The 13,694-nt window shown below is 42.1% G+C and overlaps 1 protein-coding gene across 1 annotated transcript in view; it reads left to right on the forward strand.

Annotated features, from left to right (window-relative positions):
- Positions 1–225: 225 nt before the first annotated feature.
- LOC111671754 (desmoglein-2.1-like) overlaps positions 226–13,694 on the forward strand; it is a 17,912-nt gene continuing 4,443 nt past the window's right edge. Inside the window, exons 1-11 of the mRNA XM_023428947.2 lie at positions 226–341; positions 2,784–2,912; positions 3,887–4,042; positions 4,235–4,376; positions 5,992–6,152; positions 6,306–6,440; positions 6,571–6,756; positions 9,738–10,126; positions 10,238–10,380; positions 10,891–11,112; positions 11,270–11,512. Of these exons, the coding sequence (XP_023284715.1) occupies positions 297–341; positions 2,784–2,912; positions 3,887–4,042; positions 4,235–4,376; positions 5,992–6,152; positions 6,306–6,440; positions 6,571–6,756; positions 9,738–10,126; positions 10,238–10,380; positions 10,891–11,112; positions 11,270–11,512 (1,951 nt within the window). The 5' untranslated portion in view covers positions 226–296. The remainder of the gene's footprint in view (positions 342–2,783; positions 2,913–3,886; positions 4,043–4,234; positions 4,377–5,991; positions 6,153–6,305; positions 6,441–6,570; positions 6,757–9,737; positions 10,127–10,237; positions 10,381–10,890; positions 11,113–11,269; positions 11,513–13,694) is intronic.

Here is a 13,694-nt window from a genome sequence, read left to right on the forward strand (position 1 = left end):
TGACTGAACCCTCTGGCAGAGCTCAGTGTCTAACCTGTTCCTCTGACTCTTGAAAACGCTGCAGGTATCAGTTATCATGAGGACTTCAGGGCTGGGCCCCCAGAGCTTCAGGATCCTAACAACGCCTCTGCTTATCTCAACCCCCACCCTACCCCACCCCCTGTCCAGAGTGTGTGTGTGGTGCAGCACTCCTCTCATAAGCCTCCTCCTTCCTCCATCAGCTCACAGTCAGTCAGGAACTCTTGTCAGGACTCTACTGGTTCACTTGATACGAGCAGTGGGACTTTGCTCCAGTCATGGTTCGGGTTTCTTGGCCCGTGTTTGTGCTGCTGCTGTTGGTCGTGAGTACTGAAGGGGTTTCCTGTGTCTTTCAGCTGTTCCAGTCTGAACTGTGTCTGTGGTTCATGTTGTATGATAGTGTGTGAGGAGAGACATAGTATCTGTTTTTAATAGTTCATGTTTCTAAACAGACATGTTAGCATTAAAAGAAGAGGTGAGGGCAGTGTACTGTCCTGGAGGCAGATTCCTTCACCTTAATGCTATGTTCAGGTGTGTTTACTCCTTTGCTTTATAGCAAATCCCTGGCTGCCATAGCAACACAGAACAGATGTTGGCCGTGCTGTTGTTCAGAAACATGGCACAACAACTTCTTTCTTTTCTCATCATAACTAATGAAAGTGTGTTCACATGAGCGGCCTCCATATCTATGACTGTGTACAGCCTCTATATGTATATATGACTGTATACAGCCTCTCCCTCTTTCTCTCTCACTCTCTCTCTCTCTCTCTCTATATATATATATATATATATATATATATATATATGGCTCCTGTCATATCAGGCCCCAGGGAGCCAGGTCTTTCAGAGAGGCAGACTGCTGGAAATCTGTTGTCAGGTTTAAATGGAATGATATTGAGACGAGAAAACTCACCTTATTCTCATAACATCATTCAGTGGACAAATTCACAGACTATAATTCATAACTAAGTGTTACTGACCAAACAGTTCATCAGGAGCGCAGAGGCTGAACCAGTTCATTGTCTGGGATTAACCTGATCACTGCCATATTCTTCTGTTTCTGTCCGTACCGCCTGGTGGTGACTTCAATCAAGTCCTCACTCAGACTGGACAGATTACTGTTGTCACTGCAGATTCAGGACAACATGAGATCATTTATGTGTGAATAATTAAACAAAGGAGATAAAGTATAGTAAAAACCCTAGTTACAATGTCTAACATGAATAATGAAGATAATGTGGGTTTTGTAAATGGACTTCTACAGCTCTGGTCTAGTTTTTACACCACTCAGAGTGCCCCACACACACACACATAAACACACACACACACACACACACACACACACACACACACACACACACACTGATGGGGCTCATCAGGGCAGTCTGTGGTTCAGTACCTTGCCCAATGACTGAAGGAGCTGGGGATCGAACCACTAACCTTGTGATTGGTGGATGACCCGCTCTGCCTCCTGAGTCCTGAGTTTTTCATATACATACTTGGCGAGAAAGGTTTTCTCTCACCTGCCACTCCTTTCTCAGGAAATCTGTCAGAGCTCCTCTGTTATTCTGCCCTGCCCAGACCCACATGTCCAGGGAGTGGCAGGGTGTGGCAGCTTGTCCTTCGAACACAAGCAGCTACAGTACCTGACAGGTGGATGGTTTTATCTGTGGCACAAAGCAGTTTAGTTCTTGACTATCTTAAACTGGACTGTGGTACAAAGAATTGTGAGTAAATTAAGACCTTTTTCAATATAAAAAAAAAAAATGGCTGACCGAGGAACTGCATCCAACTGCTGAGCTCCACTTACCTCAGCAGAAAACGTTTGTCTTCAGGAAGAATTCAACAGTTACAAGAAAGTTTTACTTGAAGAGTGAAACAATAAAAAGAAAAATCTGATTTGGTATAAAAACTCTTTACCTGCTCATCACTCTCTCCATAATAATGTTAACAAACCACAAATTATCAGCCATGTTTTCCTGTTTATTGTTGCTGGGTGCTACTGGTCAGCACAGATGTCATTGATAACCATGTTACCATGGTAACATTGGTCTTAAGCCTTAGTTAGCCTGAGGGTAAGGTGTCTAATGTTTTTGACTTAAAATTAGTCAGTCTTTACTTTTGTGAAACAGTCTGACTAACATCAGAATTAATTATGACCAACATTAAGACTTGACCAACACTATAGACCAATCTGAGATATCTTTTATCTATAATACCTGTAGTAAACAAGTCAGAAGAGCTGAGAGCATTGCTGTCCATCACATGATAATTATTTAAATGTCAGTTTAAATGGTACCTGCCATTTTACACTGACTTAGACAAAACAGCATAATTTAGGGTAGTAGTTAAAATGACTGTCAGTTGACAGTGAAGATATGCTCAAGCTATGACAGAAATATGACAGTGGCTCAGCTGGATAAAGTACTGACACATTGCTGAGTCTTACACAGTCTGTTTCAATTTAACCCAGTTACTACAGGAGGATGAAAAGAGTCAGACATGAGCATTGTAGTAGATGAAGCTCATGGAAATTAGAGAGATCCCAAACCAAATAATTCAAATAATCAAACAATAATTATGAATCAGACTTTATAGAGTGATGATCCACGTTGACTTGACTGTTATGTTATATAAAAAAAGAGAGGTTTTTTTTTCATACAGTATTTCTGAAAAATGAAACTTTATTGAGATTTCTTCTACACCTGAGATTCACCTGGCAGGTAAAGGTTTATACTGAGGTAATGACATGTGTTGTGTTCCAGATTCAGGCTGTTGCTGTGGTGAGCTTCAGCTCTGGAGACAACCTGGTGAGAAAGAAAAGAGAGTGGATTCTGCCTCCAAAGCCTTTGACAGAGAACGTAGACTACACTCAACAGGAATCAGTTGCCAGGGTGAGTCACTGATCTCCCACCAACTCTGACACATCACCAACTGAAAGATGCTGATGGATGTTATTTACATAATTTAGTTTTATTTCTATTTATTTATTTTGGCATTGTTAATACTGCAGGCACAAATAGTATGAGTAGCACAGTAGCCAAGGAGTTCAGTATGAGTGAAGTGTCTGCTCTGAGATGAGCTGCTGTTTAACATGTGTCACCTCCACATGCCTCAGCCAACATGAACTGAAACCTTTAATGTACATGATTAGACAAGGACAAGACTGTCATCATTTATAAAACTCAACAGGTATATGAAAGACGTCTCATTTATGATTATGAATATGTCTGCCTCTAATAAAAGCTGACTGCTTTTCAGTAATCTTAAGTGCTCCTGTTGGTAAATTCACACTCAGACGCAGGCACTACTTCTCTTATATGTATTCAAAACCCTTGAACACTGAATTTGTTTATCAAATCTTATATGATACTCCATGGGTGGACTTCATACCCACATGTGAAAAGGTGAAGGAAACTGAGGAACTGAGAATGTGGGTTAATTCTCCATTTTGAGTGGGCTGAGGACGAACACAAAGTATACCCTAACCCTCAGGGTTAGAGCCCTAATAAACCAGCACAAAGACAGATAATAAAAAATTCAGTCAGAAGAGCAGCTCCTCCAATAGATCATTTAGAAAATGCACTGCATAACAGGTCACAGATCAGTCAACTTAGATTAACAATATGGCAAAATACCCACTGCTCTTCACATACATATCTGGATACATGTTCACAAATATCAGCTCAACTAGACCTTAGTAGTGTGTTTGCCATTTGGATGACCAAATAATGAATAACCATCAGCAGCCACTGGGAGAGTGGGGCCACTGGAACAGACAAAGAAGGGGCTGTCTTATCATAGACATCATGGATCTACAGGGTGTTGTGGTACAAATAATGATCTCGTCTTCTGCTTTGTGTTTCAGATTCGATCGGATTTTGAAAATGATGTAAATATTCGCTACTCCCTGGAAGGCATTGGTGCGAACCAAGATCCCTTCCATGTATTTGTTGTTGACCCTAAAACTGGACTTATTCGTGTGACCAAAGTGCTTGACAGGGAGGTCATTGATACATACAATGTGAGTGATCCGTGGCAGATTGCACTATATTTTGCTGTACTTTATAACTTTGATGTCACATTTCCTGATTCATTAATTGTTGCTTTTAATATTTAATATTGAGATATTAAAATTGCGACTGTTTGTGAATATACCTGTGAAGACAGAGTGTTTAGGTGACAAGAGCTGAGTGTTTCTATTCTGCTGTTTCAGCTGTCAGGTATTGCTACATTCAGTGATGGCACACATGCAGAGAAAAAAATTGACATACGAATTAAGGTTGTAGACGAGAATGACAACGCTCCGGTGTTTGGAACCGTCCAGGAGGGGGAGGTGAATGAGCTCAGTGCTACAGGTTAGTGCTCCTGTTTCTGTGAACAAATCCCCATCCTAATATGTCATGGCAAAGTAATCCTTCATGGCTTCATTGTGAATAAAGCAAATCATTATGGTTTTAAATCTGTAGGTTTTCTGTTTTATTATCTCTTTCTACTAAGTAGGGCTGGCACGATTATCTGACGTAATCGACGTTGTCGATTATAAAAATTATTCGACGTGGAATTTTTGAGTCGACGCGTCGTGTAAAACCACACAGGGTAAATGTTCATAGAACAAAACCGGAACTTTCTAATGGGACCGTTTATATCCATCGTCTTTGGTTTACCCGGATACAAGCGCAGCGCACGGACTGGGACAACGCGGCGACGTAATTGAAGTCAGTGACTAGGTTAATGATTTGCGTCTGTGTAATCTATTTGAACAACACGGCGGCGTCTACCAGCAGTACGACTGAGCGTGTGGAGCAACACGCGGCAAAAAAGGCTCGTACACGGTCCCTCAAAGTTTGGGAATACTTTAATCTTGACACCGACAGTGCGGTAGTCTGCAGACTCTGCAAAGTGCATCTGGCATATCACTCTAGCACGACAGTCATGCATGAGCACATAAAGAGGAAACACCCTGGTGCAGCGAGTCAAGATGGCAGCAAAACTTAATTGCAATAAAACTACTGTTAGGTTAATAAGAGATCGTAAGATCGCTAGATCAAACGTTTAAAGAATAATTGTTTGGGACAGCCCTACTACTAAGCTGTTTTAAGGTCACCGACACCCTGTGTGTGTGCAAGGAAAGTGGGGAAGGACAGTGAAACTTTAAATGGTCTTGATTATTAAAGGTGCAGACAAAACAAAGTGTATGGAAAATATACCTTTTTACTGTAGTCACTGAGAGACTGCCAGATGGAAAGAGAGTGCACATACCATACAAAGCTTCTCTGCAAACAAGCTTTGAACACAGCCTTGTGTTAAATGTGATGAGTTGAGCTTGCACTCTGGGGCTACGCACAACATTTGTTTGAATGACCTTTGAACTAAATCATACAGGTTCAGATTTTTGACAAATGATGAATCTGTCAGTGCTCTGCATGCATTCACATGTACCTGTATCTTCAAAATGGGCTTGTATCTTCTTCTTAAAAACTGAATGATTCTCTTCTTTCTTTCTTTATCATGTTTTGACATAAACACCATTCACAGATTCAAAATATTAACAGATCAAGGAGTTCTGTGGCTTGATACCAAGCCTCTTAATTATTTCCAGAGGGAATTCCTGTTGAACATACCAAAGGAGCTCAAAATGTACAGGAAATCATAATGATTAATCTATCTGTAAAGGTTCATACAGTGTGTAAATATATTTATCAACTGATACAAAGGCAGCTAGCAGCTTTGGAAAACAAGTTTACATCACTTGAGATTCTGGGGACAATGGGGAAAGTTATATAGCACTGCTGTCAAACTGTTTTCTGAGCTGTTGCTGAGTCTGTTGCTTCTGACCCACAACACCAGCCAGGGTGAAATTAAATGCATCCAGTTTTTTTGGTTTCAGAGAACATCAGACTGAATATAGAAGGCTGTACCTACATGAACTGTTCAGTTTAATGACCGTTTCATTTCATTGTGTTTTTACAGATACTTCAGTTATGAAAGTCTTTGCAACTGATGCTGATGAACCAGGGCATGAGAACTCTCAGATCGCCTACAGCATCATAGATCAGAATCCACCCCATGACATGTTCTACATTCAATCTGATGGGACCATCTATGTGAAAAAGTCTTCGCTGGACAGAGAGGTATAGTATCAACTACAGCAACAATGTTTTCTTTGTCAGCATAGACAAATGAGACAGTGTTTGACTTTACACACAAAAACTTTTTCATTGGATCAAATCATAGTTGTGTGAGTTACTTTACATTTTTCATTTGGTAATGATTTCTCATTTCAGACAGCAGATCTCTACACTCTTACAGTGAAAGGTCAAGACCTCAATGGCAAACCAGGCGGAAACAGTGAAACTGGCACTGTTACCATTAAGGTCCGAGATGTGAACGACAACCTTCCCACTTTGGAAAAGGACGAGGTAGATTTCATCCTTAGAGTGTTTTCATTTGATGAGAAAAGAAAATATAAATGTGGTGTAACAGATGATAATCAACAAATCTTGCTGAAATTAACCCTGTTACTTTCCTCTCAATGTGTTTTACTTGCAGTATGAGGCCAGTATTGAGGAGAACACTGAGGGTGTAGAGGTGATGAGACTCAAAGCAGAAGACCTGGACCTGAAGGGCACAGAAAACTGGGAAGCTGTGTTTGATATTGCCAAAGGCAACGAGGCTGGGTACTTCAGCATTAGAACCGACCCTGTCACCAACGAGGGTATCCTAATGCTCGACAAGGTACTGCAGCTTCAATTTAGAAGAAATATGTTGGGGTTATTATGTGATGGGGTAACTGTGGTAAATGCAGTGATCATGCTCAATACAAGGCTCAAAGAAATTAGTTTGAAAGGAGTTGGTGTAGACATGACAGAAAATAGAAATAGATTGAATGTTTACATGTGTAGTAGTAGTAGTAGTAGTAGTAATAATAATAATAATAATAATAATAATAATAGTTTTATGGTTGAACTTGAACCACAAACCATTTGACCACAACCCTTGCATTACACTAAATTAATCACACACTGTGCACACCCACACACTCACTACTACTGACTGGGAAGGTACCGTGAACCACCTCAACCTGCTGTCTGCACTGTCAGACATGGTCATCTCAGGGCAAAGTGCTTTCTTGGTTTGAGTCATGCAAGGACCCACTGTCATGTCTTGCATGTAAGGCACAAGGGATTGGTGCAAAAAATGTTTTAATAACAAAAAAAGTGACGACTTACAAAACACTGGTGAACCAACTGAACAGAAGCCAAAGCACAGAGAAACACAGGGGATAACAACAGCCGACACAGAGGACCATTACAGCAGACGATCCGACCCAAACAAAGGGGAGCACAGAGACTAAATAGGGAGGCAAGGGTGACAGAACACAGGTGAAACACATTAGGGCAGGGCAGACAATCACCAAACAGGGAAACGGGACAAAGACTGGAAGTACAAACATCAACAGACAAGGAAACTGACTACAAAATAAAAAAGGAAGTGACAAAAATCCAGACAGTGGAGAGGTAGGAAAATAACCGGGCAAGGGAAGGAGCCTGGGATCACAGGGGCAGAGCATAAGAGCATCAATCGATGCTCAGGGCAAAACAGGGCAACTTGGGAGGACGGCCCAGAGGCAATTTGCGGACAGGCTGGGCAGTTCAGTGGGGCGACCTAGAGGTCTGGCAAACGAACGGAACTGTTTTGGAGGCGACGGCGAAGACCACCTCTCTCCAGAGGTCGAGCTGGAGGACCGCGTCGCAGGTTGGGTGACCAGGAGTTGACTGGGTTGGTGACTGGGGAACAGGGGCAGGTGGTGGCCAAACCGCCCACTGGGGAACAGGAACAGACTTTGGCCGGACTGCGACTGGACCCGAGGACCAGGAGTCAGCCAGACCGCCGATAGGAAATCAGGAGCTGGAGTTGGCTGGACCGCCGACAGGAAACAAGGAACAGGACTCGGCCAGACCACTGACTCGGAATGAGGAGCCAGCTGGGCTGCTGACGAAACACGAGTAGCAGGTGTAATGTGGACTGGGACCCCCGACACTGGAACTGGTGATGTGTCAGCCAGGGCCTGCGATGCAGGAACAGATGAGATGTTGCCCAGAACCACCAACTCAGGAACAAGGGAGACACCGACCGGGACCCCTGACACTGAAACAGCTGATGCGTCAGCTAGTATGGTTGACTCAGGAAAGTACAGCAAAGGCTCTGAATAGCTAGGGCTGTCCCTCGGGCTGGAAGCTGGAGACCTGGGACTCTTGCTTGGGGTGGAAGCTGGGGACCTGGGACTGTGGCTTGGTTTCCCTGTGGTGACGGGACCCATGATGTCCTCACCTTCTGTGGCAACCATGGAACCCCGGAAAAATACCCAGACGAGTGCCCTTGAAAGGGCACTAAGGGTCCTCCAGGTGAGATTCAGGGTCAGCCAGCATGCAAAGGGGATGTGACGACCTACAGGGTTGCTGGCTGGGAGCAATGAGGCTGACCGCGAGACAACCTCAAAAAATCCATGAAGTTGGCGTAGACTGTTGGTTCCATTTCTTTGGTTGGTTCGTTCTGTCACGTCTTGGGGGTAAGACTGGACCCAAATGCAAGCACATAAGAGATTGGTGCAAAAAATGTTAAAACAACAACAAAAAAAAAAACAATGATATAACAAAAAAAGTGACTACTTACAAAACTCTGGTGAACCAACTGAACAGAAGCCGACACACGGGGAAACACGAGATAACAACAGCGAGGACCATTACAGCAGATGAACCGACCCAGACAAAGGGGTGCACAGAGACTAAATAGACACAAGTGAGGCAAGGGTGACTGAACACAGGTGAAACACATCAGGGCGGGGCAGACAATCACCAAACAAGGAAACAGGACAAAGACAGGAAGTACAAACATCAAGAGACACAAGGAAACTGACCACAAAATAAAACAGGAAATGACAAAAATCCAAGCAATCTCAAACATAAAATGTCCGCCATGCCAAACCATGACACCCACGTCATTATCCCATCCACAGGAATGCCTCATGGATCGGCACTGGGACCCCTCCTCTTTGAAATATACACCACCCCCCTGGGTCCAATTGTCCACTCACATGGCTTCTCATATCACTGTTATGCTGACGATACCCAACTCTACCTGTTGTTCCTGCCAGACAACCCGACAGTCTCTGAGCAGATCTGGGCCTGTTTCTCTGACTTATCCACATGTATGAAGGAACACCATCTTCAGCTTAACCTCTCTAAGACTGAGATCTTAGTCATCCCGGCCAAACATTCTCTCCAACACAATATCAATATCAAAATCACCCCAACCAAGGTCCTAAGAAACCTGGGTGTCATGTTTGATTCCCACACTTTGGACAATCGGGCTTTTTGCATGAAGTGATACTATTGTGTCTAGGTGCATTAGATGCCATTATGGATGGGGATGAATGTAAATAGTATGACGTATTGATGCATTCCACACAAACTGACACAATTGAAATATGTCGCCTCAGTTCTATAGCATCGTTTTTCTCATTTAAAAATCAACAATATGTTTAATTTTATAGGTGATCTTAGGCACATGACTGAAACATTGTGGATATACATAAAATCCATCCCTCATTTGACTGGATTTTTTGAGCCTGTATTGACGAATAAAGTCAAACAAACAGGCAGCAAAACTGTTAATAATAATGTGTGTTCTTTGTGTTTGTGTGTGCCATTTCACAGGCTGTGGATTATGAGGATGTAAAGGACCTTGAACTGGGACTAACTTTGAGAAACAAGGCTGAACCATTTGGATCTGGGTCAAATGGCAACATTGGTATAAACTTCGGAGGGGGAACAAGTGGTGCAAGTGGTGCAAGTGGTGCAAGTGGTGCAAGTGGTGCAAGTGGTGCAGGAGGTGGATCTGGAGGATCATCATGGCAAAGTGGGACCACATTTAAAACCTATCCGATCAAAATCAATGTGAAGAACCAGCCTGAGGGGCCACGTTTTGACCCCAAAGTCAAAAATATTCCCATCTCAGAGGGAGGCCACACCATCAACATTAAAGATGTTATTGCCCGCTACCCTGCAATAGATGGAGACACTGGGAAACCAGCTGAGAATGTCAGGTAAGTGCATACACAAACATACACATGAAAGCCTCTACAGTTAAAACTACAATGTCAGCTTTGTTTCCTACACTCAATAAGAATAACTAACACAGTACATTTCTTCTTTAGGTATGCCAAAGGCTCAGACCCTGACAACTGGCTAACCATCGACACAAAGACAGCTGAGATCAAACTGAACAAGATGCCTGACAGAGAATCTCCATACATTGTCAATGGGACATACTTTGCTCAAGTACTTTGCATTACAGAAGGTAGAGTCTTCCAACATATATCTGCTCCAGCTACAGATAATTTACATGTAAGACTTGTAACCTTCTCTTAGTGAAAAGTAGATGTGGATGTGAAGTTTGAACTCTGCCAGCAGCTTGTACAGGCTAAAGTGTTAAAATCAAACAAGAACACTGACAGTTTTTGCCAATCACACAGCCTTGACAATATTGGAGTTGAAATTGAAATGTAAATTTAATATACTAGATACAGGAAGTGGAAAAATGCAAGTCACATAAACACATAACTGCTATCTAACTTATTCTAATATCTATACAGAAAGACTACAGAAGTCAAACTCACAACAATGAAAGAGGAGAAAATCTGCATCATCTTCAGTCTGAACACGTCATTAGCAGGACAACCAGTTGTGTACACCTGTTGTCAAGCAGCAGGGAGAGTGAAGCGTTAGTCTCTGAACTTGTGTCTGAAGAAAGGAAAGGTATAAGGAACATGCTGAATGATCTATTCTTATTTGTGATTTTTTAACACAGACATGCCCGGTAAAACAGCCACTGGCACCATAGCCATCCAGGTGGAGGATTTTAATGACCACTGCCCCACCCTGACCAGTGATATCCAGACTATGTGTACCACAGATGATGCCGTTATTGTGAATGCCAAAGATGAGGATGGATTCCCCAACGGACCTCCTTTTGACTTTGCCATTGTCTCAGAAGGCACTGAGGGAAAGTGGCAGGTGGAACATCTCAATGGTAAGGAGAATACTGCTGCCATCTGTATGTGAGAGAAAAGCAGCAAGTGTTTAGTAGCTTGAGATCATGAGCTTGCAGAAGTTCCAGATCCTTTTTTTTTACCTTTGGAGTAAGGCATATTGATTTTCTACATTTTTCTTATGTTTGTTGCGGGCAGACACTGCAGCTAAACTGAGGGCCCAGGAGTCCATGTGGCCTGGTTTCTATGAAGTGGAATTTTTAGTGAAGGACAAGCAGGGACTCGCCTGTCCAGAACCACAGAAAGTGACAGTCCAAGTTTGTACCTGTGAGGATGGAGTGGTGTGTGGAAAACGAGGTGCCAATGGTCAGTCCAGCGAAGGAGCAGAATTAGGGCCTGCAGGCATTGGACTGCTATTCCTGGGCCTGCTGCTGTTAGCACGTAAGTATAATGTGATGTTCATTCTGATAAAGGGTTGTGTGATAAAACACTTAACACATTCACTGTGTTCATAACTATCCGGAGACAGGCTGAGTTGAGGTTAAGTCCAGTTTAGGCCAAAGGTAACATCGGAGCTAATTACTCAAAACTGAGACCAACACTAGGTCATAGACAGCACGTGTGTCTTTCGACATGTGGCATAATACTTCCCTTGTTACAATCTTGAGAAACATGAAATTGTTGCTTTGACCAAGTGAGATCTGACTTTAAATTGACAGAAAATGCAGATTATATGCAGATTATATTTCTGTTGCCATTAAACAAATTGTTTCTTCAGTATGATTTTGACTTCAATTCAGTAAAATTTCGGAAATGTAAAGTAATTTTAACCCTTTCAAAACATAACTTTTCTTCAATATCCTTTGTATTGACAGTAGGACTTGCTTACTCTTGTTTTTTAACCAATTTCATGACTTCAGGAAGCGGAGAGAAGCAGAAAAGATTAGCGTTGTCAGGTGATGAGGTGGAGGAGGGACAGTGCTCACAGTGCTCTGGGGTTGCTAGTAGGGGTGGGCGGATCGATTTAAATATTGATAGTATCGATACTAACGTTGGTATTGGGTATTGATCGATACTTGTGTGATGACATCGATTCTTAAGTTTCAGTTTATCTTCTGTAGAACTCCAGGCATTTACAGAGTGACCGACTGGCCGTACAACACCGCTCTTCTCTCTCTTCACTCATGCTCAATTAGCCCCTCCCATTTCCTCCGCTCCCCGGCCTCCACTGCTAAACTCACTCACTCACCCACTCACTCACTCACTCACTCACTCACTCACTCACTCACCCACCCACTCACTCACTCACTCACTCACTGCCTGTGGCTGCATGATGGCAGAGCGGAAAAGGAGCGCCGTTCAGAGCTTTTTTACAGCTACAAACCAAACCACTGCAATCTGCAATGTTTGCAGGAAAGAAATTAGGTACTGTGGCAACACCACAAATTTACATAAGCATATTAAAACACACCCCAACCAGAACTCTGAGCTGCAGAGCAAACGATAAAATGTAATGTGTAGTTATTGTTTCTGAACAAAAACCTATAAAGCTGTAGCTCTCAACAAGGGGACAGTTTCCCAAAATGGGACTCTCAGGGGATAATTTCTAGGACACAGGAGGGCAAAAAGACAGAGAGCCAGTAGGAGTATTTTCTTTTGTTTATATTTGCACAACTTAATTAGTACATTTAAGAGTTAATTAAGACATTTTCACAGTTTGTTCATTTCAAATGCAGATTACCACCCCAAAAGGGAAATTTAAGTTTTCTATAGGCCTAAACATTTCTGAGTTACTTAATAAAAGTATTTTTATTTGCCTGAAAACGTTGTCCTGTGTTTTATTATCATCATAAACATGATTAATTAAAGGAAAACTTACAAAATAATCGAATAATCATGAAAATTCAAGTTTTCATTCAAATTTGCATATTGATGATGCATTCACTTAATAAATTATGATACATTGCTCCCCCCTACACAAAAGTACATGGTAGTAGTAAAAAGTATCGGTATCGGTATCGGCAATACTGGTCCTGTATTTACTTGGTATTGGATCGATACCAAATTTTGCAGTATCGCACAGCCCTAGTTGCTAGTAGTACTTCTGGTGGAAAAGCAACTTAAAATCAGAAAATATGTGACCACACCCTCACATTTTACCTGGCATAAAGATGACCACAGAGGTTCAGCACTTTACTGAACTATGGCACAAAATAGTGTTTCTTTCTAAATGCTTCAACAACCACAAGGAACCAGTGGTTGCAGTGGGAAAATTAATTAGATCACAGTCTCTAACAGCTAAACTCTGAGATTGCTCTACTAATAGATGGTTAGTCACGCGAGCAGGTGGAAGCAAATTTTGAAAACATATTCAAGAGAGCAGTGCCTCAGTCAAGTCAAAAATGTCAGACATTAAAACATGCACCATTTACAGTACATCTACTCATTTAGTGTTTTTATCCAAAGTGACTTACAAGTGAGGGACAACAGTAAATCTTTGGCACAATAGCATTAGTAATTTACACAAGAAGGGCTATAGAAAGACCTGGTGTTGTTAATAAAGAACTACATGGTCGCCTATTACAACATATTGTGCCAGGCAAACACGTTACACTTTGGGAAA

This window comes from Seriola lalandi, unplaced genomic scaffold (genome assembly GCF_002814215.2).
Source record: "Seriola lalandi dorsalis isolate HSWRI2012SDOR001 ecotype SW California unplaced genomic scaffold, Sedor1 jcf7180002054885, whole genome shotgun sequence".
NCBI lineage: Eukaryota > Metazoa > Chordata > Actinopteri > Carangiformes > Carangidae > Seriola > Seriola lalandi.